The sequence below is a fragment of the Amphiura filiformis genome, chromosome 6 (assembly GCF_039555335.1).
Source record: "Amphiura filiformis chromosome 6, Afil_fr2py, whole genome shotgun sequence".
NCBI lineage: Eukaryota > Metazoa > Echinodermata > Ophiuroidea > Amphilepidida > Amphiuridae > Amphiura > Amphiura filiformis.
In genome coordinates, this window is record NC_092633.1 from 72,967,165 (window position 1) to 72,990,284 (window position 23,120).

At 34.7% G+C, this 23,120-nt stretch overlaps 1 protein-coding gene across 1 annotated transcript; it reads right to left on the reverse strand.

The window, feature by feature from the left end:
* Positions 1-1,998: 1,998 nt before the first annotated feature.
* Positions 1,999-18,489, reverse strand: LOC140154755 (uncharacterized). The gene is made up of 4 exons (XM_072177321.1): positions 18,391-18,489; positions 16,425-16,642; positions 5,371-5,572; positions 1,999-2,294 (listed from the first exon to the last, which is right to left on the reverse strand). Exons 1-3 carry the CDS (start codon positions 18,487-18,489, stop codon positions 5,392-5,394), a joined length of 498 nt encoding a protein of 165 aa, XP_072033422.1. The 3' UTR covers positions 1,999-2,294; positions 5,371-5,391.
* Between the last annotated feature and the right edge of the window lie 4,631 nt (positions 18,490-23,120).

A 23,120-nucleotide genomic window follows, 5' to 3' on the forward strand; every position in this document is an offset into this window, starting at 1 on the left:
GGAACTTATAACTTGTGGACCCTATATATATATGTCCTCATATGGTCCATCGAATACAAGCCAAATTATATGTCCAAATACGGTAGTTGCGCGTGCGTGAATTCTTCCACCACATCACATAGAAAGCACACATGGCCTGGAACTCCCTCTTAACGGCTCATCTGCTAGGAGTACTTGCGGTAACTATTTTGGTTATGTGATCCATTTTTAACCAATCGATGAACAAGAATATATTAACAGTCAATTTGTAAAAACAAAGGGATTGAAAACAAATCACAGAACCAAACAACTTATAAAAACAATCTTCCACAATATTTCAGCACACAGCACTCCCAGCTGCTATTGCACTTACCACTTCCGTGCATGCAAGGTACAATTTATCTCAACATTTCTAGTAGTGGATTTTGTTTCTGTAGGTCAAGGAAGTGTAGAGACAGCTATGAATGATGAGATCCAAATTGTCCAATGGCCATCTGTCTGCCATCGTGTAACATGATATACATGCAACTCTTGCTCTAATTATATACTGCTTTCTTTGCAATATGAAAAATCAGTTATGCTTGAATTTCAAATAAATTAAAGTCTATGCCACAATTGTCTAATCAATCCATTTATTAAGAAAATATGCTCACAACTCTCTATAGCATTAATGAAGCACAAAATTAGGTCAAAGAAAACAGAATTGGACAAATGTTTGCACATTTACATGCCAGCTGAAACATTCACCTTTAAAATCAATGTTTGAAAAGACTTTCACAAGACACAGGTTTTCTTTTAAATAATTTTAATTTAAACTAATTAAACAAATTTTTGAGGGCGTTCTTTTCAGCAAATGTTATAATATGGCTGTAAGCAAACATAATAGCAGTTATAATTTGTTTCCAACTTGTTTTAACAACATAAAAGTGCACATTCATGAATTCCTGGATAGACATAAAGGTACATTTTTCAATATGCATGATATCCAAGTGTGTATGAATCACAATGGAGTGTTAATATTTTTACGGTAAAGCTTCTTATTAGTTTAAGTGCTACTTTTATTCTGGCATTCGCTCACCTCCTCAGACCCCAAAAGTATCAATGCTGTACAAAAACACTTGCTAAAAGGATATGAATAATAAAACAAGGGTAAAAACTACTATCCATAAAGTTTCCAATAAAAATAACCTACTTTCCTTTCACTACACACATTCTGTAAACACTTCTGTGTGCGCTTTTACAAGAAACAACAGACGAGGAGAGACCTAGTGGCAGAGACTTGATTTATAATATTATGCAATCAAGGATTCAATAAAGAATTAATAACTAGAATTTCACAATTCTTGGGTTGTGATTGATTATTATATTCACAGAATATTTGTAGGTGGGTTTTATTTCAAGAAGTTTCCATCCTTTCCAGGTTCGTGTCCCCGGGTCGTGTCCACAACTTGGAGCCCAATCGGAGCCCAGATGACCTTTGACCTTGAATGGCCCCTACTTACAGATTATTATCATTAAATTTGGTTGGCATACTTTTGTTGGAAGCAGACATGGCCAATCATCTATCTGATTCTGTGGACCAAGGAGCATTTTACAATTTTGGGAAATGATCTCAAAATGACCTTTGACAATAAGAGTTGTTTCTTATGAAGTACTTTATCATATGATTCCCCAAATTATTGAGTTTCAGACAGAACCACTACAAAAAAGTGTGTGTTTTACGTGTGATGAAGATATCCAAAGACACTTATTGTAGCTAGGTACAGTAGTCTTGCATAGCGAATGCCACTGAATGATTGCTGTATATTTGTCAGAATGTTATCTGTTTGTTGGTTTGTGTTAATTCTTTTAATAAGTTGGTTATTCTCATCTTGTTATCAATATTGAAGTATAAGATGCATTATGTATATGGCAGATTATTTATTTAATATTCACACATACATGGGCAATAGTATATCTCTCTTATAGTTTTACACCAATATATATAAAAGTTTCCTCCAATAACTTCCCTAGAGAGCCAAGCACTTGCATTTCTATGACCCAAATATAAATAGGATAAGAAAATGACACCTAGTAGTAGTCCCGAAGAAGATATTCCTTCTTCATATTTAATAACATGCGTAGGTGCAAGTTTCTCATCTTACGATATTGTTTCTTTCTTTCCTGTTATATCATCAATTTTAGATTTAATGCTGATATGGGTTGTGTTGACGTGGTTGTGGTCCTGCTTGACCCATTGAAGGGCCCCTGGACATCTGACTTTGTAGCTGACGAACCAGATCTGCTGTTTGCTGTTGCTGGTGGTGTTGTTGTGCCTGTAGCGAAAAAAGAATAGCACAAAATTTAATAACTTTCTGATAACTACTTATAAACAATTGATTGTCTCCACTCAATAAATGCAGAAACATAATTCTTCGCAAAGTAGGCATGGTTCTTAAGAGAAATCAGACAGATATTAAGAGGAATGTAAAAAAGTATAAAAAAGTGCTTTCCCTAAAAGTGTTTTAATGTGTTCCTACCAAGGGATATAAGATTTTATTGTTTTCTCAATATAAATCTAAAAGACAGTAATCAAGAAGTTAATTGATCAAGCACCAGGTGGTGGTCGGTCACAATATAGTACTTATAGCCAGCCCCAGTAGCTAGCTCATAAATTTGCCATCTTTAGATGATGAGAATGTCTAATATCACCTGAATACATTTAAATTATATATGTTGAAAACACCATTAGAATTTCCTTATCAAAATATATAACTTGATTATAAAAAAATACCATACTTTGCTATTTTCTCATATGACATGATCTGATCCACTCCCACCAAAGTCAAAAATTTAACGAGAAATATCGCGGTTTTCAATGCAAGGCGTCAATTGGGATGCCTCCACCATGGGGCGATTTAAATTCAGAGAAATTTAAATATCACACTGTTTGAGTGGTAAACAAACTAACATAACTTCAAATGACCTTTAACCTCCGTATGTGACCTTGGATACTACCAACACATGAAGGTGCCCATAAATGCAGGTATGACCCAAATTTGATTGCATTAAGATTTAAACTGTTTATATGAGACCAGATTTTAACCACAAGTTTTAAATAACAGTATTTTACCCACATGAGACCAAATTTTAACTTACACAATGACCTTTGACCTCAGTATGGCCTTGAACATCACCCAAAAAATAGTAGCCAGAGTTTCTGACCATGACCCACCTATCCCGAAAATCTGAAGTCAATCCGCCCATCCATTCACGAGATGCAGTATCCAGACTGAAGGACGGAAGCACTGAAGGATTGAAAAACAGTATGCCTCGCGGTGGACGCATAAAAATTGAGTTTTACTATTTCTAACTTGCTCAGTACCAATGCTTACTGATACCGAAATCCCATCGTTCATACTTGGTTGTAATGTTATGAATTTTTATAAGTTAATTTTCTTATTAAATCAGATCATATCATATAATGTGATTTTGTCTAATATTTTATATAAATTTGCCTTATGTTACTTCAGTTTTTTATTTTGTACAACATGTTGAAGTAGATATTGTGGTGGGTGCATTGTACATCCTTAGTCTCACGTTCTTTCGACTAACAGAAGAAATCACTTTTCTCAGGAAGGAAAGTAACAAGCATATTCATTAGTTATCCAAGCCTTGCATGACCGATAGACCCTCAAATCTTGTTTTCTACTGTGCATGCTTTTCCAAGCAAAATGTAGTATCTCATAATCATGAGGAGATATTGAGTTTACCTTGATGTCTCCAAATCAATATGCAGTATGTGCTATGTTATTTACTTGTACTCAACTGATTTTCACTTTGGGGAGAGCAGACCGATTAAAACACACCTGCCTCACAAGTAGAAATCCAGTATATGTTATGCTACTTGTTTCCACATACTGATTTGTTGTTTGTTTTGAAGGGACTGATGCAATTCTAGCATGAAAGTGTCTGTTTCATGTGGCTATGGTGTTAAAACTCATTTCCAACCATGAATCAAGAGAGAATACAATGCATTACCATCTTTGAAGTTCAAATCCCATTTCGACCACAGACTTTTCATTTTAATTTCACTGGAAATTCAAATCCCATTACGGCCACAGACTATTCATTTCAAATTCATTGGAAGTTCCAATTCCCCAATAGCATACTACATAATTATTTGTCATGGACAGACAACCACTAATGACCTTTAAAAAGCAGCATAATCAAATTTCATTAACTCATATTTTTATTTGCGAATGGTTGTAAAAAGGTGTTTTAAAAAGGCAACTCAATGGAAAAGTATTATTAGCTCACTTTTCAACACTTTCCAGCCTGTAGCTAGTCATTGATTTTTAACTTATATTTTTCCACATCATAAAGGCACACTTTTGGTTTTCTCAATTGATATATGTCATATATCTCAAATATGTATACAAAACCAAGTAATGTTGCAGACAAGTATGGAAATAGGAACATTAATTAGACTACACGGGAAATTGTCTCCAAGGTAATTGTCTTGATCTTTTTATTCATGAAAGAAAGTTACATAAAAATACTGTTTTACAGTGGTGTAGTACATTAACCTATGAATCCATAGAGCTTCATATACCATGCATCTAATGCTATAAACTAAAGGGGTGTTAATCATCACAAGTAACATAGTTAATTACAAATATCTTTAACTCATCTATCAATCCATGTATTTACCATCACCTGATTATAAGCACTAAATGAAGCACAACCAAGCAGATCTATATCAGGTGCAATAACACAATCGGGTAAATTTACTGATATTAACAAACATAGTATTTCCAGGGCGTATTGAAAGTGTCTAATTGCATTCTCTATATTATGTGAAGTGTTTTCAAAGTGTGCCCATGGCATACGATTGATTTATTTTTCTTAAAAAGGATGCATTTATATTGCTTTCATTTTCAAATATAATTTAGCAATAAAATTGACATTGTGTTTTTCTGTGGTATTTCTTAACTAGGATATTACTTGAGAAATAAATGTGTTTGCACTGAATGCGCTGATGAAAATCTATTGCACAAGTTCCACCCATGGAACACTACATATCGTCACCCTCATAACCAAAGTGCTTAAGTCATTACTACATGTTTCTCATTTGCAATTTTGATTTTCTGAGTAGTAAACCCATAATTAATCAAATTTCCCGCTGCATTCTTCATTAACTTGTGGAATACATCAAAAGAGATGAATTCCACAAGTTAATGAAGAATGCGGCTGGAAATTTTATATAATTAATTTCTTTCTCAACGAGCAAATTGTAACATTTGTAACCTATAACTAATATTTGGAAGCAAACAATTCTTAGAAATCTTCTAAATGCGGTAATGGTGATTTATCTATTATTGCTATGCAATAATTTATCTATCAATCCACCTGGTTATTTGGATGTTGTCTTTACATGCCCATATATCTCTGTTGTTGCAGTAACTGTCTGTGTCTATCCTGTTGTTGCTGGGGAGTTAGCTGATGGGTCATATATGGCTGTCCACCTTGAGGTCCACCTGGCATACCCGGTTGGTTCACTGTCTGCTGTACCTGCTGCATACTGGCTCGCTGCTGTAGCTGATGTTGTAGTCTGTAAAAAGTTGGAAAAGAGTTATAATGGTGTTATATATTTTGAATTTGAAAAATCACATTAATGCAGAATGGAGACTCATAGAGTTTAATGTGTGCACACCTGCTGTTTTGAAGGTATTGTGAAACACCTAAACATTTTGGTTTGCAACCTAGGGATATTCAAGGAATATGCCAAGTTATAAATGTTTCATGATACCTGTAAGATAATTGTTGCAAATCATTAATCTCATTTTCACTTTTTTTTCACAAGTTAAACATGATTTTTCAGTTTCCTTGTAAAATTGAATAGCCGATGAGGGACATACCCCTAGCAATCAATTACACTAGCACAATCATAAAAGTCCATACATGTACATAGCTACCAGCATGTACTAGTATGTAAATGGTTAGAGCACATCAATAATACCACATAAGTCACAAGCAGAGGTCATTATAAAGTACATTTATGTATCACATAACGCCATCATTATAAGAGATTAATAACCTGCATGTGCATCTTTACCAATAAAAAAATATGATTGGATTGTATGCATTTCATACTTCACAAGGAAATAATGAATAATGAAGCACGACTCTAACTTAAAGGATCTCTCAAGGATTTTGAACGAAATCACAATCAGCAATATCTGAATTGCATGAATATTACATTATGCAAGTCAACATTTCAAATATATCTCACACCTGAATAAAAAATTGAAAGTATGGTATATCAAACATCAAAATATAAAATATAAATATTTATGTCAGAAACAAACTATATATATTTACAACATTAACAAAAGTTGAAGTTAAAACTTTTATAACCCTTAATCTAATCACACACATTATATGCAGAATGGTACTCAATACTATACCCAGAATTCCCAGTGGGCACAGGTTAGGATTTCGACGTTGAATCAACGTTGATACAACGTCGAAGTTTCAACCTAACCTGATTTCAACCTAGAGGTTAGTTGAAATCAGGTTGAAATTTCATCTTGATACAACGTTGAAATTTCAACCTGATTTCAACTAATATCTAGTTGAAATCAGGTTGAAATTAGGTTGAAGTCCATCAGGTTGAAGTCCATTTGCAAATACAACATGATTTCAACCGGATTTCAACGTTGAAATTGATTTCGATGTCGAAATTTGAATGTGATTTCAATGTCAGGTGTGCCCACTGGGAATGGTATTCAATACTTTTAAGCTACAATTTACAAAATGCTATCAAAACAAATATCTTTCTGGCAAGTTTAGCATTATTTCTTGTGCTACCTTCTTATTACGTAATTGCTCATGGTATTAATAAGTAAAGAGTCAGTGTATCTGAAAGGCTCTAGTACCTGTCACTCATCAGGATGTGTTATAATCTATAACCTTGTGAAATTCTCATTGGTTCCTATTTGAGTTATATGAGCCGATTATAATCGACATGCTGCTCACAAAAAAAGACTGACAGCTGAATCAATAGATTCAAAGTCAGGTATTTCCCTGCAAATGGCAACTTTTGTATACATTTCATTTCCTTTACATTTATTTCATCTTTTTATCATTATCAACAGCTCATTTAGGTGTAAAGGATGCACTCAGGATCCCCTTTGTCAGGAAATTTAATTTTCACCATATCTTTTACAGTAATCAAGACAAGAATAATATGAAAGTACCATATTGATTTCATTATGTACCCAGAATCCTTTGCATCATTTCCCATCAGAGATAAGTACTTTAAGGTTAGCAACTATTTTAAACTTTTGCGATTTGGTAGTTCACATCATTTTCGAATGGTAATGAGCATTGGCAAAAAGTGCATGGATCATTTCATAGCAAGCGTGTAGAAGAATTCAAATATCACAGATATACTTTTGTAGGTCCTGTGGTTCTTGAGTTATGTTGTAAAGACGGCTGAAACAACAATACTTTTTTTGTAAAACGTATATAACTCATTAACAACAATAAATCAAGCAAGTTTTCAAAATATATGATTTGTAGATGAAGTAGATGTTGGTTGCTTCGACAAACAATACCTCATCTACCCTTAATGTGCCGTATTCATTCCATTAACCACCCATGCCACTATAATCGTCTACCCAGCAACTTTACTACACATTTTAACTGTAATTTAAATGCAAAAACTCTAAAAAGATCAAACTTGTTTAGGAATTACTAGAGTATAGGCAACATAGATCTTGATAAAGTTCTATTGTGTTCCTTAATGTACCGTATTCATTCCATTAACCACCCATGCCACTATAATCGTCTACCCAGCAACTTTACTACACATTTTAACTGTAATTTAAATGCAAAAACTCTAAAAAGATAAAACTTGTTTAGGAATTACTAGAGTATAGGCAACATAGATCTTGATAAAGTTCTATTGTGTAGGGTTCTTGCTTGTTTGCTGTGTATGAAACTGTATATGATATTGTAATTATTTAATCATAAGAGTATTTCATTGTAACATTTGCGTATTGTAAAACCTGCTTGTAAATCAGTGCTTTGTCATTGATTGAGCTACCCTGCCTAAAGAAAACTCAAATATATAAATAGAATAAATAATGCTTAACCCAGACCCCACACAATGGTAAATTGTACCCATGAACTTGCTTAAAAATTACCACCAAGAGTAATAGTGATTGGGAAGAAGATGGGTGTAAAAATACAAAGCATTGTGTTACGTCAAGCTATATTTTGTACAAATTGGAACTTAGTAGTGTGTTGACATTGAGGGTGCTACCATGCAAAATGAAAGCTCAGAAATATAAATTGTATAAAATGAATCAATGTTCCTTCACTCAGGGCACACACAATAATACATTTCATTCATGAGCTTGTTTGAAATTAAACTTAAGAGAAGAAGCGATAGGGAAGACGAAAATATAAGTGTCCTTTTTCTTTGTCAAAATTCCAATCTAAAACTACCTTGATTGTGTTACCTCAAGCTTGCATTTTTATCAAAATTTTTCATACAGATGTGCCTTCTCATCAGATTAATTTCTTGTACTTTCACCCTCTGGCGAAAATGCAGTTGTAAGAAAGAACTTTCTGTGCATTAAGTTAATAAAGGTTGATGGTTTACGCTGTTACTAAGGTGCTATAATGCGGACAGTATAGATTGACATTAAAAAACTAAATAATGATATAATACCTAACCTGTCTCTTTGAATAATTATTTCTCCATCATATGAAAACTATTTCATAGAATTATTTGAAATTGGCACTTAATGTGTGCAGATGACAAATTTGAAAACAAGAGGTTGTAACTGTATTCAAATTTACCACAGAGAGCTACAGCTTTTCAAAAAGATTTTTTTTCCATATTATTATATTATATAGTTATCAATGATTAAATTAGAAATTGAAACACTTTTGGTATTGTGGAAAAATCAATTAATTCTTTTTAGTAACGCAGCCGTTATATATATGCCTACAGCTTCAGAACTATCAATTGCATTCTTATGAATTAACCAAAAAAGAATGATGGTTTACCTACGCGCATTTTGATAATCCTATTCGTCTAATGTTGTTCAATGTTAACAACACTGTGAGTCCCCCTGTGCGCATATATGGCAGCCCCAAGATCCATAAGAAAGACACCCCGTTACGTCCAATCATCGACTACACAGGTTCTATTGGTTACAATGTGTCGAGATCGCTGGCTGACATAATTAGGCAAAATCTTAATGGTTTGAGAATGAAGCCATAGCCACAGCACCTGACAACTGCAAACCCAGAATCTGGAAAAGATACGTCGACGATGTCTTAGAAGTAATCAAGAAAGGAGAAGCGGAGAATCTAACTACACATTTGAACCAAGTCGATCCCACAAATAGCATCAAATTTACATACGAGGAAGAATCAGACAATAGTATCCCTTTCCTGGACACTTTAATCACCAAAAAAGATGACGGGTCCCTTAAAATTTGCATTTACAGAAAACCAACGCACACGGATCAGTACTTGCAATTACAATCGCACCATCCGTTACACCACAAGTTAGGTGTTGTAAGGACCCTCATCGACAGAAAAGATTCCATTGTTTCTGAAGAAATTGATCGCCAGAAAGAAACAAGCCATATAGAACAGGCACTTAATCAATGCGGCTATCCTCAGTGGTCTATCAAGAAAGTTGTTGAGGAAAAAGATCTTCCGAAACCAAAGCAATCCAAACCTAGCGACGGTCAAGAAAAGAGCAAAGGCCTTGTAGTGCTACCGTACGTGGAAGGCTTATCGGAACGTGTGTCCAGAATTTTTAAAAAGCACGGTTTTGCAACAACATTAAAACCTCATTCCACCATCCGAAAAGCCCTTGTTCACCCGAAGGACAAGCGAGACCCCCTCCAAACAGCCGAATCAGTGTATGAAATCCCTTGCAAGAGCTGCCCTAAAACATATATAGGGGAAACAGGTCGCTTACTGTCCACTAGGCTAAAAGAACACAAGACTGAATCAGAAAAAGCTAGTGAGAAAACCTTCACAAGAGCACAGAGGAAAGCGTCAACTACAGAAACATTCAAGTCTGCCATAGCAGAGCATACTGCAACAAATAATCACGTGATTGGGTGGGAGGAGGCCAAAGTCATTGACCAAGAAGCTAACAAAACAACTCGTTGGCTCAAAGAGGCCATCTGGATTAGGAGCAGAGGCAACACCACCATGAACAAGGACGAGGGGGCGTACAGACTTGATCGGATCTACGATCAGATCATCAATCGGCAAGCAACCCAGGTGACGTCATCAAAATCCGTCACAAAGTCTGCCGATAAAATCTAGAAACACTACCACTCACCACACCAGAGTGAACAAGATTCCTGATAGGAATCGAAATATTTCTAGTAAGTACCTAATTTACTATTTGGATCTGTGTTGAGAACATTTGCCTACCAACACTGTGAGTGTTTTAAAGAACAATATCTAAATTTAGAAGTTACATTTTACAGCAATAATTATGAATGGTTATTAGGCAAGCATTGTGACATGTAAAACCTGTCATTATCTTCGCACTGGATTCAAATGAATACAATTGCAGACATGCCAACTTTGAAAAATACAAAATCATAATTTCACACCTCAAAACCCATATTTTCACAGTTAAACCATTTTTTTTACAAGTAGCTCACCTTATTGCCTAGTACTTTCAATCACTTACCATACCCAATTACTGCTGATTCAGTGAGTTGACGGTGGCAGATTTTGACTTTTGCAATGATAAAAATGATATTTGGTACCATGCTTCACCAGCTACCCGACTGTTGACCTTTCTGGTCAAGTTATCAGATAGTGAAGCAGTGGCAGCAGCAGGCGCAAGAACCATACAAATGTATTTTGAAATGTAGATTTGAAATACAATCAAGTAAATGACTTGGAGTCATAAACTGAAGGTCAAATCAAAATATTTATGACAGTTTCCTAGACATCTTGGTGAAATATCACATCCTGTAACTGATGCATTCAGGACAGGATGTGATAGCCACTCTAAAGCTGCCAAGTCCAGTTGAGCCACATTCAATATTTCTTGCTTGCCAGCTAAAATTCACCACCACATGCTTGTCAACATTCATCATATCTCGTTGTAGACAATAATATTCAATCCTGATGAGAAATCTATTTTTTAAACCGATTCTTGACATACAAGATACAAGTAAATGAGGCTGAGCTGAATTTCCACGATCTATGGGCTGAGGTTATATTTTATGAAATCTAAGTTAATTTTCCTTTCTAGTGCAAAAACATAAAAGTAATTTATGTCACAAACTTAAACCACAATCTATTATCAGTTTTGAAAAGAACAACAAGATATTGAGCATAAATCAGGATGTATCATGGTATGTTTTTTCCCCTCCTACCCCACAAAAAGTGATGTCATTTTGCATCTGTCATGCAAATTTCCGCCTTGACGTAAAAGCATCTGGTCGTGTTGCATGAACTTGCATCACCTATAATGAGGAAGGCAAGTCAGTTGTACTCTATTCTGGCCATTGACATCAAGTAATAGTGAGACTTTATATCACATGCATAATATAGTTTTAATTGCATGCTTCTTTTAAATCCAATTCAATTATGAATCGGATCATACTGCAGTTACTGTCCGTTTTCCTATACACAATACACAGTGCTCTCACCATTGACGTGTGACCTCAACAAATGATGTATGTTGGGAGAATGGACACTTGCCTAGTTAACATCACTGTGTGAAAAATAACCAGCCAATATTTTATTTATTCTCCAAAACTTCTAGCAAATATATTTCTCTAACATGACCTAAAATTACAGCTAGGTTAGATGTTCAGAAATGGTCGCACTTTTGTAAAATATGAGTGAGGGCAAGGCATAGCTAGCCAACTCCCCGTGTTAATTGAATGGAGATTTGACCGAAAATATTGGTATCGGACCGCTCACTTCTGAAGGATGCCACAAAAAAACGGTAAAAGCTACATTTAAATTATTCTAAATAGGTTCTAGAAAATAAAGTTTTGTAACATGTCCTAAATTTTTAGCTAATTCAGATGTTTGGAGAGGGTCGCACTTTTGTGTTTTAGGAAGGATATGTAAACGACAGATAACACCAAAAATATGAAGAAATTATTTCCAAACTGTGTTAAGTCAACAATCATTATGTTGCTCATTTTGAAGAATGCTGGTTAACAAAACGCAGGTCTTTGTCTCATTTCGTGAACAATGGTACACATACCATTGTTTCCTTTCGTTTCCTTTATAATCGGTTACCCAACTGAAGCTGTAATACCAGCTTTATTGCGATGTCGCACATTGAAAACAGACACTTGTACACAACCAGAGAAGATCTGATTTAATCAGTTGAGCTGCTTCAATGAGTGTTATCTTGGTTTAATAGCTTTTAATGGGGTTTAAGTCCTGCAAAGGTCGAGATGAATTCTACTGTAGACATGACTGCATCATGTAGCGACGTTTTCACATATATTTTGTGGGGTCTGAGAGCACATCAGACACTTGCACATCCAATGTATCAACTAGTTGGGTCGCATGATGCCATTTTGCTTGCGCAGCAAATCAGATGTTCAGAGCTATAGCAAGTGGGTGACCTTCCACCAATTTTTGAGTAATCTATTATATTTTTCTTTATACCATGATATTAAATTTTAAGCTATCCAAATAAATGAGGTATCAAAATGTGCAGAAATAGATTTTGAGTTATTGTTGCAAAATAAAGGGCAGTAATTGACTTTTTGTGACATGTTTATGTAGAAAGTCATTGAACTCATGGACTGTGCATCTATTACTTTTACTAGTTTCATTTTGCAGATTACACACCAGGGGAGGATGACTTGAATAAACAATGTGATGTCTAATATTATACTTTTTAGAAGATTGTCCATGCAACGGTTTCATCATTTGAGCCTTCCATGTATGGGGTGCTTCTGGTAATGAAATACTCATCAGTCATGAGTTTATTCAGCAAATAATAATATCATATCAAAATTATTGCTAGGAGCCATGGGGAATTTAAAGGGACATGGCTAAGCCACAATGCCTTTACAGAGATAGAGCAAAAGAGACAATTGAAAGATCTGCATAAAAGAAGATTGAACTAGATAGATAGATAGATAGAAATCTTTCTTTATTGAGGGTAAAACAGCTTCAGTGACAAGTACTGCTTTCCAAGCAGGCCCTCATACAAAGTACATTATATACAAACATCATAATTATTTAAAATTTACACAAGATGTACACATTACAAAACAACAACAAATGGGATCAAGTAACTAGAAATACAACAAAAAAGTTATGTGATAATATTTGGCATTTTTCGGCTTTCAGGATCAATATGACCAATAGAGGTTATCCACTTCACTAATGTGTGACTTCTAACAAAAGGCACTGGTTCCCGTAGTATTCCTCATTCAAACTTATTCAATGCACAACCTCGGAGTTACCTGCATGACTTTGGCGTGCTATTTTGAAACAGTCATGGTTGCACATGCAGGTACTTCTTTAAAATGTCCTGAAGGTATAGGAGTCGTTGATAGGATATGCAGCTTATAGAATATGGATAACCTCTTTTACTAAATAGCCATTAACATAAGCTTAAGTAAAGCTAATTCGTATGGTAGCTAGCGCTATTATTATTTTTATTTAATCATTCTTTTTTCTGATTTAAAGCACATGTATTATCAAAATTGGACACGCCAAAGTAGCTCTATTTTAGTAGTTTCACCCATACAAGACATTACAGAGGGTGTTTTTCACAGAGATCACATCAGACCACAACATCATACAAAATAGTGGTATTTGAAGCCTGGGGATACTCAAGTTTGGTTTGGGTATGGGTGTGCTGCTGAGAATTTGAAAGTGGACACATCAATATACAAATTTGGAATTTGGACCCATGGATATAATAAAAAAACTCAAAATTTTCTGCCAAATTTAACACAAATTTGTCGTAATTTTCACAAGTTTTCCCCCAATTTTTCTCTCATCAATACCAAAGTTGGCTTAGAAAGAGGTGTCACTGATTTACCAAAAGATGAAAGTGATATCCATGTTTGTGGCACGTTCCTGTATGGTCATTTGTACTGAGTTTCTCCCCCCCCAGATTTGAAAAAGTAATCTTGTATAAAATGTGTGAATAGCATACTTTTATATAAAAAATATCTTAAAATATCCTTGCACTGGTTCTCACAATTTTGTGTAGAAATGTGCTGCTGTGCATGAATTGGAGCAAAAATCATTCAAAAATATTTAAAAAGAATTAATTATGGTTCCTATTTTACAGTACTAAATAAAAGTTCACAATAAATTGTTCATCAAAGTTCCAGGTTCGATGTACGGCATCTAACTCAAATTTACTTTAGGGCATACCCAGTAAGAACAATTGTACTGTACTTTCATATTAAATTGAAAGTGCAAAAACCTCTACTATGCTTAAAAGGTGAATTCAAATGGTATCACATGACAAATATACCATACAATTGTTTTTGATTGCAGCCTTGGTGTGTATTTTGTGTCTAGAATTAAGTATTCTTGAAAAGGTCATTTAAAAAGTAATTGAAAATCTCGAGATTGGTTAAGGGTGTATAATACCCTGATTTTCATCAGTACCCCTCTTCTTTTTTTTGTTGCAAATTGATGAAGTACATAAATATGTTCATCACCTCATGTCCTGAACTTATAAAATATCTCTACATACAATTACAAAGTGCTTTTAAACTATTTTAGTAAATCATTTTAGCCCTATATATTTTTTTGTTTCTATCTATAATAAATTATTTGACGAAATGCAAACCTGTAATATGATATGGGTAGCCTTATTTGTTTTACACATGTGGACCAAATTTTAGCGTCACACGTCATTGCGTTCAGTCACAATGGTTCATTATGTAAAAAAAGGAGACCGTTTTAAACAGTGTTAAAAGTTGCATCTGAGTCCATAGGACTCAATTCTCAAACAATACAGTAGGCCAGGGATATTCATGTGTTTGTAAAAGAAAACTTAATCTTTGGTATTCTTCTTCTTCTTCTTGAAAAGCAAAGCAGGTGTTTTATTCCCGGTTTTATTCTTTTCTTTTTAATGATAAATGTCTGAGATGGAAGGGATATGTACTGCGGTGAGAATAGACCACATCGCCAGTAGTTCATCACATGTGAAAAGTCACATTTTAATAATGCCGCGTTTGCCCGAATTTCTTCGCGGTAGAGAGGTTTGCTGGATAAAAATGTACCGGTGAAAGAAATTGCTCGGCGTATGGGAGTTGCGCCTAATGCAATTCGAAAATTGAGAAAAAAACCTTATCAATGAAAACACAACACTGCAAGAGCTAACCCGAGCAATCCAACATATATGGAACAACATGGACCAGCAACGGGTTCGGAATTTAATAAACAGCATGTGGCAACGTTGCAATGCACTTGTTAATAGTGCAGGAGGACACATCCCTACTAAACATCTAGACTTTAAGTTTTATTTCCATTACAAACACATGGACAGGCCTAACATACTGTATTGTTTGACAATTGACTCCTATGGACTCAGGTGCAACTTTTAAAACTCCCTCTTTTTTTACATAATGAACCATTGTGGCCAAACGCAATGATGTATGACACTACAAATTGGCCCAGATTTGTAAAACAAATAAGGTTACTCATAACTTTTTACAATTTTACATTTCGTTAAATAATTTTCGATTTATTTTAAAAAGTATTAGGGGGAACTTGTGCACTGTATATTTAATGTATGATACCATTGATATTTAATGTATGATACCATTGATATTTAATGTATGATGCTATTGATATTTAATGTATGATACCGTTGATATTTAATGTATGATACTATTGATATTGATTGTATGATACCATTGATATTTAATGTATGATACCATTGATATTTAATGTATGATACCATTGATATTTAATGTATGATACTATTGATATTTAATGTATGATATGATACCGTTGATATTTAATGTATGATACCGTTGATATTTAATGTATGATGCTATTGATATTTATTGTATTATACCATTGATATTTAATGTATGATACCATTGATATTTAATGTATGATACCATTGATATTTAATGTATGATGCTATTGATATTTAATGTATGATACCGTTGATATTTAATGTATGATACCATTGATATTTAATGTATGATACCATGGAAGAGAGAGGTACTTTAATCAATATCGATATCAAAGCCCTCTAGTGTTGAGTCTGCTGTACATCACTGTCAGCTGGCAGTAGCTTGAAGTTGATCAGTACGTCAACAGCGTGGCTGAGGAAGAGAGCCGACCTGTTAGCTCCTGAAATTGAAATGTCCCATATTGTAAGTGTTTCAACTGAACTTGGCTTGAAGAAATATTTGATTAAGAATAAGGGATGAATATCCTACCTTGCCGAAGCAGCCATAGGTCTATGTTGTTGTGATTGCATATATCCTGGTTGGGGTTGGCCTGCCATTGGCTGCATCATGCCCCCTTGTCCTTCCTGTGGATGGCTGGCATAATGTTGGTTGTAGTTAGAAGACATCATGGCACCACTTGGTTCTTGCATTGGAGGTTGCTGCTGCATCATCTGCTGGTTGCCATAGCCACTGTAACCGCTTGACGTCTATGATATTAAGAAATAAACATTGTGGATTTTATTAAGATAATTTGAGGGTAGGAGGATAGAGTTAGCCTGGTGCAGGAACACTGGTGGTGCTCACGGTTGTTTGATGGCATGTAAAACTGAGTCATTTTGAAGAAAAGTTGAACAATGGTAGTACTATTTATCTAAAATTTTGTTTGCATCTTTACAAGGGGAAGGCACTTGTAAAATAGTATTAGAACATCAGCAAACTAACAAATGACAAGGGAATTTTCAGAAAAACTTTTTATCATGAAACGTAAAGTACAACTCATATTATTTGGCTAATTCAAATTTAAAAAATACGTATGTAAATAGCGCCTTCAATTTTCACACAAAGGTACGGTTTATAGAATAAATTTATCACAAACAAGCAGAAAAAGATGAATAATTTGATACAGAAACAAAATATATGTTAAAATTGCTTCCTAATATGTGCATATACAGTTTATTAGTGTGATAGTTGTTGGTATTATTCAAGTCTAGAATTGAACATTATAATGTTTTGTTAGAAAAAATTAATAAATGGTCACAACTGTGTGGATACTGTGGTATATTCTTAGGGTTGGTAAGAGGTGATGAAATGAGTCTTGGGATCCATGAGGCAGAGCCCCTTGTTGGTGGGGAGATTATGAAGAACCCTTGGTGGGAGACTTTTGAAGCTATTGGTTCTGTGCACTTTTCTTTGGGCTGTCAAAAGCTATCTTTAACAATAAAAATTACTAACACTAGTAAACGGTTCCAAAATAATAAGGCCCCCCAGACATTTTGGTGTAATCCACAAAAAACTTGAACAATTCTCTTGTTTTAAAGTTTGGAATATAGACTGGTTAGTTATGCATCAAGTGAGTGGGTTTTTGTTGCTATGTTTTACCATCTTCACTGAGAAATACAGCCATTTATGAAATTTTCGGCCAAAAACAGTTGCACTTTTCTACATAGGCTTTTCTACACACAACCCTGGAATCCTCAACAACTAATCAGTTATAAATATGTGGGTCTTCAGTAATTATTGGAATGAAGTTACTGTAGTAAACTCTAGAACTGACTACTCAAGTAACCACTAATAAAAAAAAAAGAGGTCTTTGCACACCTGTTGACAACTTGTATGTAACTCAAGTAATTTCCCTGGGTTGGCAGGGCATGCATAAAGAAAAATAAGCTTTAAATAGATACTAGTTATGAATAAAATATGATCTTAAATGTCTTATATTTCCTTTCAATATTTCATATGAATTAAGCCATTAGTGTCTGACATCCCTCCCTTCACTGCGGCAACAAGCATCGTCAATAGACTCTACATCCTGGATCTACACCATCACTTCCATTTCCCCATCAAAATAGGGACTTTTTTGTATTTTTTCTTATTATTCATGTTACATAATGGAAATGAAATATGTTTTGTTTGTTACAGTAGTACTAAACACCAACAGGGCTGTCTCAGCATATTAATAGGGAATTAACGATCATAAACATGAGTGGGATACATGAGTGGGATAAACTCAAGTAGTTTCTCACAAGCTTAGAATGGGAATCCAGATCATGAAGGTGATGGCATGAAATGAAATCAGACCATTTTCCTGTAACTGATAAATGACGAGGTCCATTATACATAATAAGCGATACCATTCCTATAATGCAAACAGCAGCTATTGCTTGTTTATGTACATTAAGATATTGTTGCACTCAAACAACAGCCCTCTTAATAAACCCCTTGAATAGCTACGTACTGGAGGTTGTCCACCAGGCTGCATGTGATTCATTGGTGGTCCTTCCTGTTGTCTTGGGTTATAACCACCTTGAAACATTCCTGGATTACCGCCTTCCATATGTGACCGTGCAGCACGAATGAGCCGTAAATGTCCTCAATTGTATTCTGAATTACAGTGTAAAAAGGGGATGAAGGTCGTATTCATAGGTACCTCAATTTGGTGCTACGTGTACCTCATTTAATGAGATACACGTAGCACCAAATTGAAATACCTATGAATATGACCTTCATGCCCATTTTACACTGTAACTCAAAATACAATTGAGGACATTTACGGCTCATTCGTGCTGTACGGTCACATATTGGCTGTACGCTGTCTCAGGTGCTCCTTTATTAACCGTTTTTGCATCAATTGGTACTGGAATGACAAAGAATAAAATGAAAAGAACATAATGGTAAGTAAATTATCATGTGTATGGTGTATTTATTAATATATCACGAGTCAAAAGCATAGAATGTACAATACAAATGAAACAAAGCAATACAAAATTGGTTGACCATTGTTGAAAAGGAAATTGCTTTTTTTTATACAACAAAATAAATAAGTGAGCTCCGGCAAACTGACTTATGTGGCACTCTGATACAATCAGGCTTTAGGCAACAATTGTCAGACTGAGATACAGAATAAAATATGGGGCAAATAAAAACAAAAGATAAGAAATTGGAATGAAAAAAGCTTTTAACTTTGCCTCCAAATATGCTGAATAATACACATGGTTGCTGGGCATGTTGGTCATGATAACTCAATTTTCTAAATGACCTCCTTTGGCCTGATTGGATCAGATCGTGTCATATATAACAAATTGAGTGAAAAAAATATCACAACCGCAAGGGATTTCACCCATGCACTCAATAAAAGATAATTAGGAAAGAGACTGGTTAAATGAAATGTCCTTCTACCTAGGATTATCGGGATTTATATTGAATCTTCAAGCAAAATATAGATATGTCTGGCGACTGTGATATTATTATAAAAACTGCTATCAGTAAATATGACTATATTTTCACTATACTTTAGTACACCTCAAGTTTGGTAGTGAAGATAATACTCTTTGGATGTATGAATGTAAGCTCTGTGCAGTTAACTTTGTGGGCACAATTCCATACCAGCAAAAATACACATTTACATCACTATATTGAAGGCGATCTATAAACAACAGAAACTACAAGGTTAAAATTGACATATTTATTTCCTGTTGCAGGTGTTCCAAAACCAAGATGCCTGCTACATTAGGCACAGCAACAATTAAGGGAGTGAGCACTGGAGCACATGCAAGCATGTGACATAGCATTTGAAAATAAAAACATCATCTTGAAATCTAAGTTTTTCTGTATCATTGCATATGGATCTATATCCATGATCAATTCAGTGATTCCCTGCTGTACTTGAGATCTCATTTCTCACTATTTTAGCCATGCAGAGTTGATTTCCCTTGGCTTGTAGTGAGCACGGCTGATGATCCATATAAACCTGTCTAGTCGCGTTTTTTCTCCATGCTGCTACTCCAGTTTTGTCCTACGATAGGGCACTATCTGTAATTTACCAAATCATAAAATCTAAAAAAAATCATTAAAGGAGTAAGGAGTGCCAACATACTCTGTAATTGAAAACACTCAAGTCGAACCAATAAGGGTGTAATTTGCCATTGTAGTCACCATTGAAGGTGTTTGTCTGAACAGACACTTATAGCTAATGAGCTACTTTGAATCACATTTGTAAAAAAGATGGACAAGGGCCGAAAAACGTCCATAGTTTAATAGTAAGCTTATTAACTTCACATTTGTATCATGTAAAATTGTACTTAAAAGGTAATTTTCAGCATGTTCACCAGTAAATTTGTTGCCTTTGTGTGACATTTGGTAAAGAATACATTTGATAAAAGAAATAATTTTAACTAGGGCCATAAACTTGGGAATTGGGGATTGCCATAACCATATTGTCATTTTGTTACAAGTAATAGCGATTTGATTTGCAATGGCTGTGAAAGGTGTATGTTTATCTAAGGGCTTTATGTTTTGAAAGTGCTAGCAAACTGCCGCTGTGTATAACCGCAAATTTCAAATATCTTTTCCACTTTATATCACTATTATATTTTGATAACGCTTACAGATTGACATTGGCAATGTCAGAGTACTTAAAAATCAATTTATACAGTAATATAGATTTATAGACGAATCTTGCAGCAGGTAGACTTCTTACCAAATTTGTAGAAGCACCTGGAGCATTCTTTTAGATTCTTTCAAGATAGAATATTAGAATATTATGAGAAGAAACTTATTTAGACCCATGTGTATGTTAAATCTTGCTAGATGCAGTCACAGAAGAAGCAAATGTTAGTTTAAAGCATCAATTGGGCCATTCTCCGAGATGTCAAACAGTAACCAAGGTAACATTGAATCCTGTTGTAGACTAGAAGATTGTTCAGAAATATTTGTATATCCATGTGATTTGATTTGACCAGATTCGTCAATATTCTTATAAGGGCTAAAACATGTTTAGTTTTATGCAAGGCTTCACTGTCACCAAGACAAAATGTCCCAATTATTTTCAATGACTTAGCTTTTGTAAAACCAGGCCAATAATAATGCAAACTTGTATGAGGCAGCAGAAACAGATTGTCAATGCAAGATAAATCACCACCAATCAGCATACAATGAAGATCCTTTGAAACATATTTGGTAGTCTTACACACAAATATATATGTTGCAGCCCCCAGGTGTACACTGCGTTAAGGAGTACCATTACTCATTATTATATGTTCTATATTAATGATTCATAAAGCCACATATTATTGACTGATAACATCTTTGTTCATACAGATTTATGTCTACTTTGTGCTCTTTTTTAATTCATTTTCTTCTTCTCATACTGCAGTTACTGTCCGTTTTCCTATACACAATACACAGTGCTCTTTCCCATTGACGCGTGACCTCTACAAATAGCCCTACGTTAAAAGTATGGGGATATGACTAGTTAACGTCGCTGTGTGAAAAATAACCGGCCAATATTAAAAGTACTCTTCTAAAGTTCTAGAAAATATAGTTTTTAACATGTCCTAAATTTTTAGCTAATTTAGATGTTTGGAAATATTCGTACTTTGGTGTTTTAGTTAATGTTATAGGTAATAGTACATTGCCTAGTTAACGTCGCTGTGTGAAAAATAACCGGCCAATATTAAAAGTACTCTTCTAAAATTCTAGACAATATAGTTTTGTAACATGTCCTAAATTTTTAGCTAATTTAGGTGTTTGGAGAGGGTCGTACTTTTGTGTTTTAGGTAGGATATGTAAACGACAGATAACACCAAAAATATGAAGAAATTATTTCCAAACCGTGTTAAGTCAACAATCATTATGTTGCTCATTTTCAAGAATGCTGGTTTGCAAAAAGCACGCCATTGTCTCATTTCGTGAACAAAAGTACACATACCATTGTTTCCTTTCGTTTCCTTTATAATCGGTTACCCAACTGAAGCTATAATACGCAAACTTTATTGCGATATCGCACATGAAAACAGTCACATGTGCACAGCCAGAGAAGATCCGATTTCATCAGTTGAGCTGTTTCAATGAGTGTTATCTTGGTTTAATAGCTTTTAATGGGGTTAAGTCCTGCAAAGGTCGAGATGAATTCTACTGTAGACATGACTGCATCATGTTTATACCTAAAAGCCAGAAACTTTCAGCCTCAGGGTTGACATTTCTATTGAACTAATGCAGACACCAGGGACTATTTTACAGGATAAACTAATAACCTTTGTATGTGCAAATGTGCAAAATCTGGTTTCATAAAAAATAGTATATCCTACGATATGCTTGAAGTAGAGACTATATTAAACTACTTCCTGAACATTAAACCTATGCCATTTGACACATTACTATCATTATGAAAACATTTCCACTCTTTCAGTTGACAAAAGTGAGCCCCTCTGATAAACAAAGTTAATTACTTTGATCAAAACTTGTACAAAATGTGCTTCGAGATACCTTTTCAAGGGCTGCAAGTGGGTTAGTATTTCTCTGAAACAGTTTTTTGGGTTGTCTGCAAACATTTTGTATGTAACTGGTAAGCGTAAAATTGTAACATTTCCCAGGAGTAAATTAAGAGATTGGAAAGTGCTTTTGATGAGCTATAGGACCGGGCTCTAGGGTGAATGAAAATGGGTTTTTTTCAGTGCTGCCTGTACAGATCCTTTCTTCAATGAATGTTACAAGTGATAAGACCTTGAAGGAAATCACATGATGACAAAAGAGTTACCCATCTCATAAATTCCTTGTCATGTTAAGTGACATACAGCAGAGTAAATCAATGTAACAAAATTAGACAACCATACAACATATCTCATGCACAATTACCAAACCTGCGATTTGGTAGCCCAATTGGGTGATTTTGAAGCTTTTTCCTACTACTTTGGACCATTTTCCTGTCCCAAAGTTAAGAAAGAAGAAGCTGCGGCTTTTACCATTTTCTATACCATAAAACCAATGGTTAACCTTAACAACACTAAATCTCACTAAAGCTCACTAGGAAAACTGTTGCGTATGCATGCATCTCATGATATGTTATAACACAATCAGCCTAAGTCATATATACCCACGGAAAACAACCATGTTTTCAATTATTGGGTGAATTGTTGGCAATTTGTGCTGAAATTGTGTTGGCAACCCTGATCTCATACAACCTCTGCC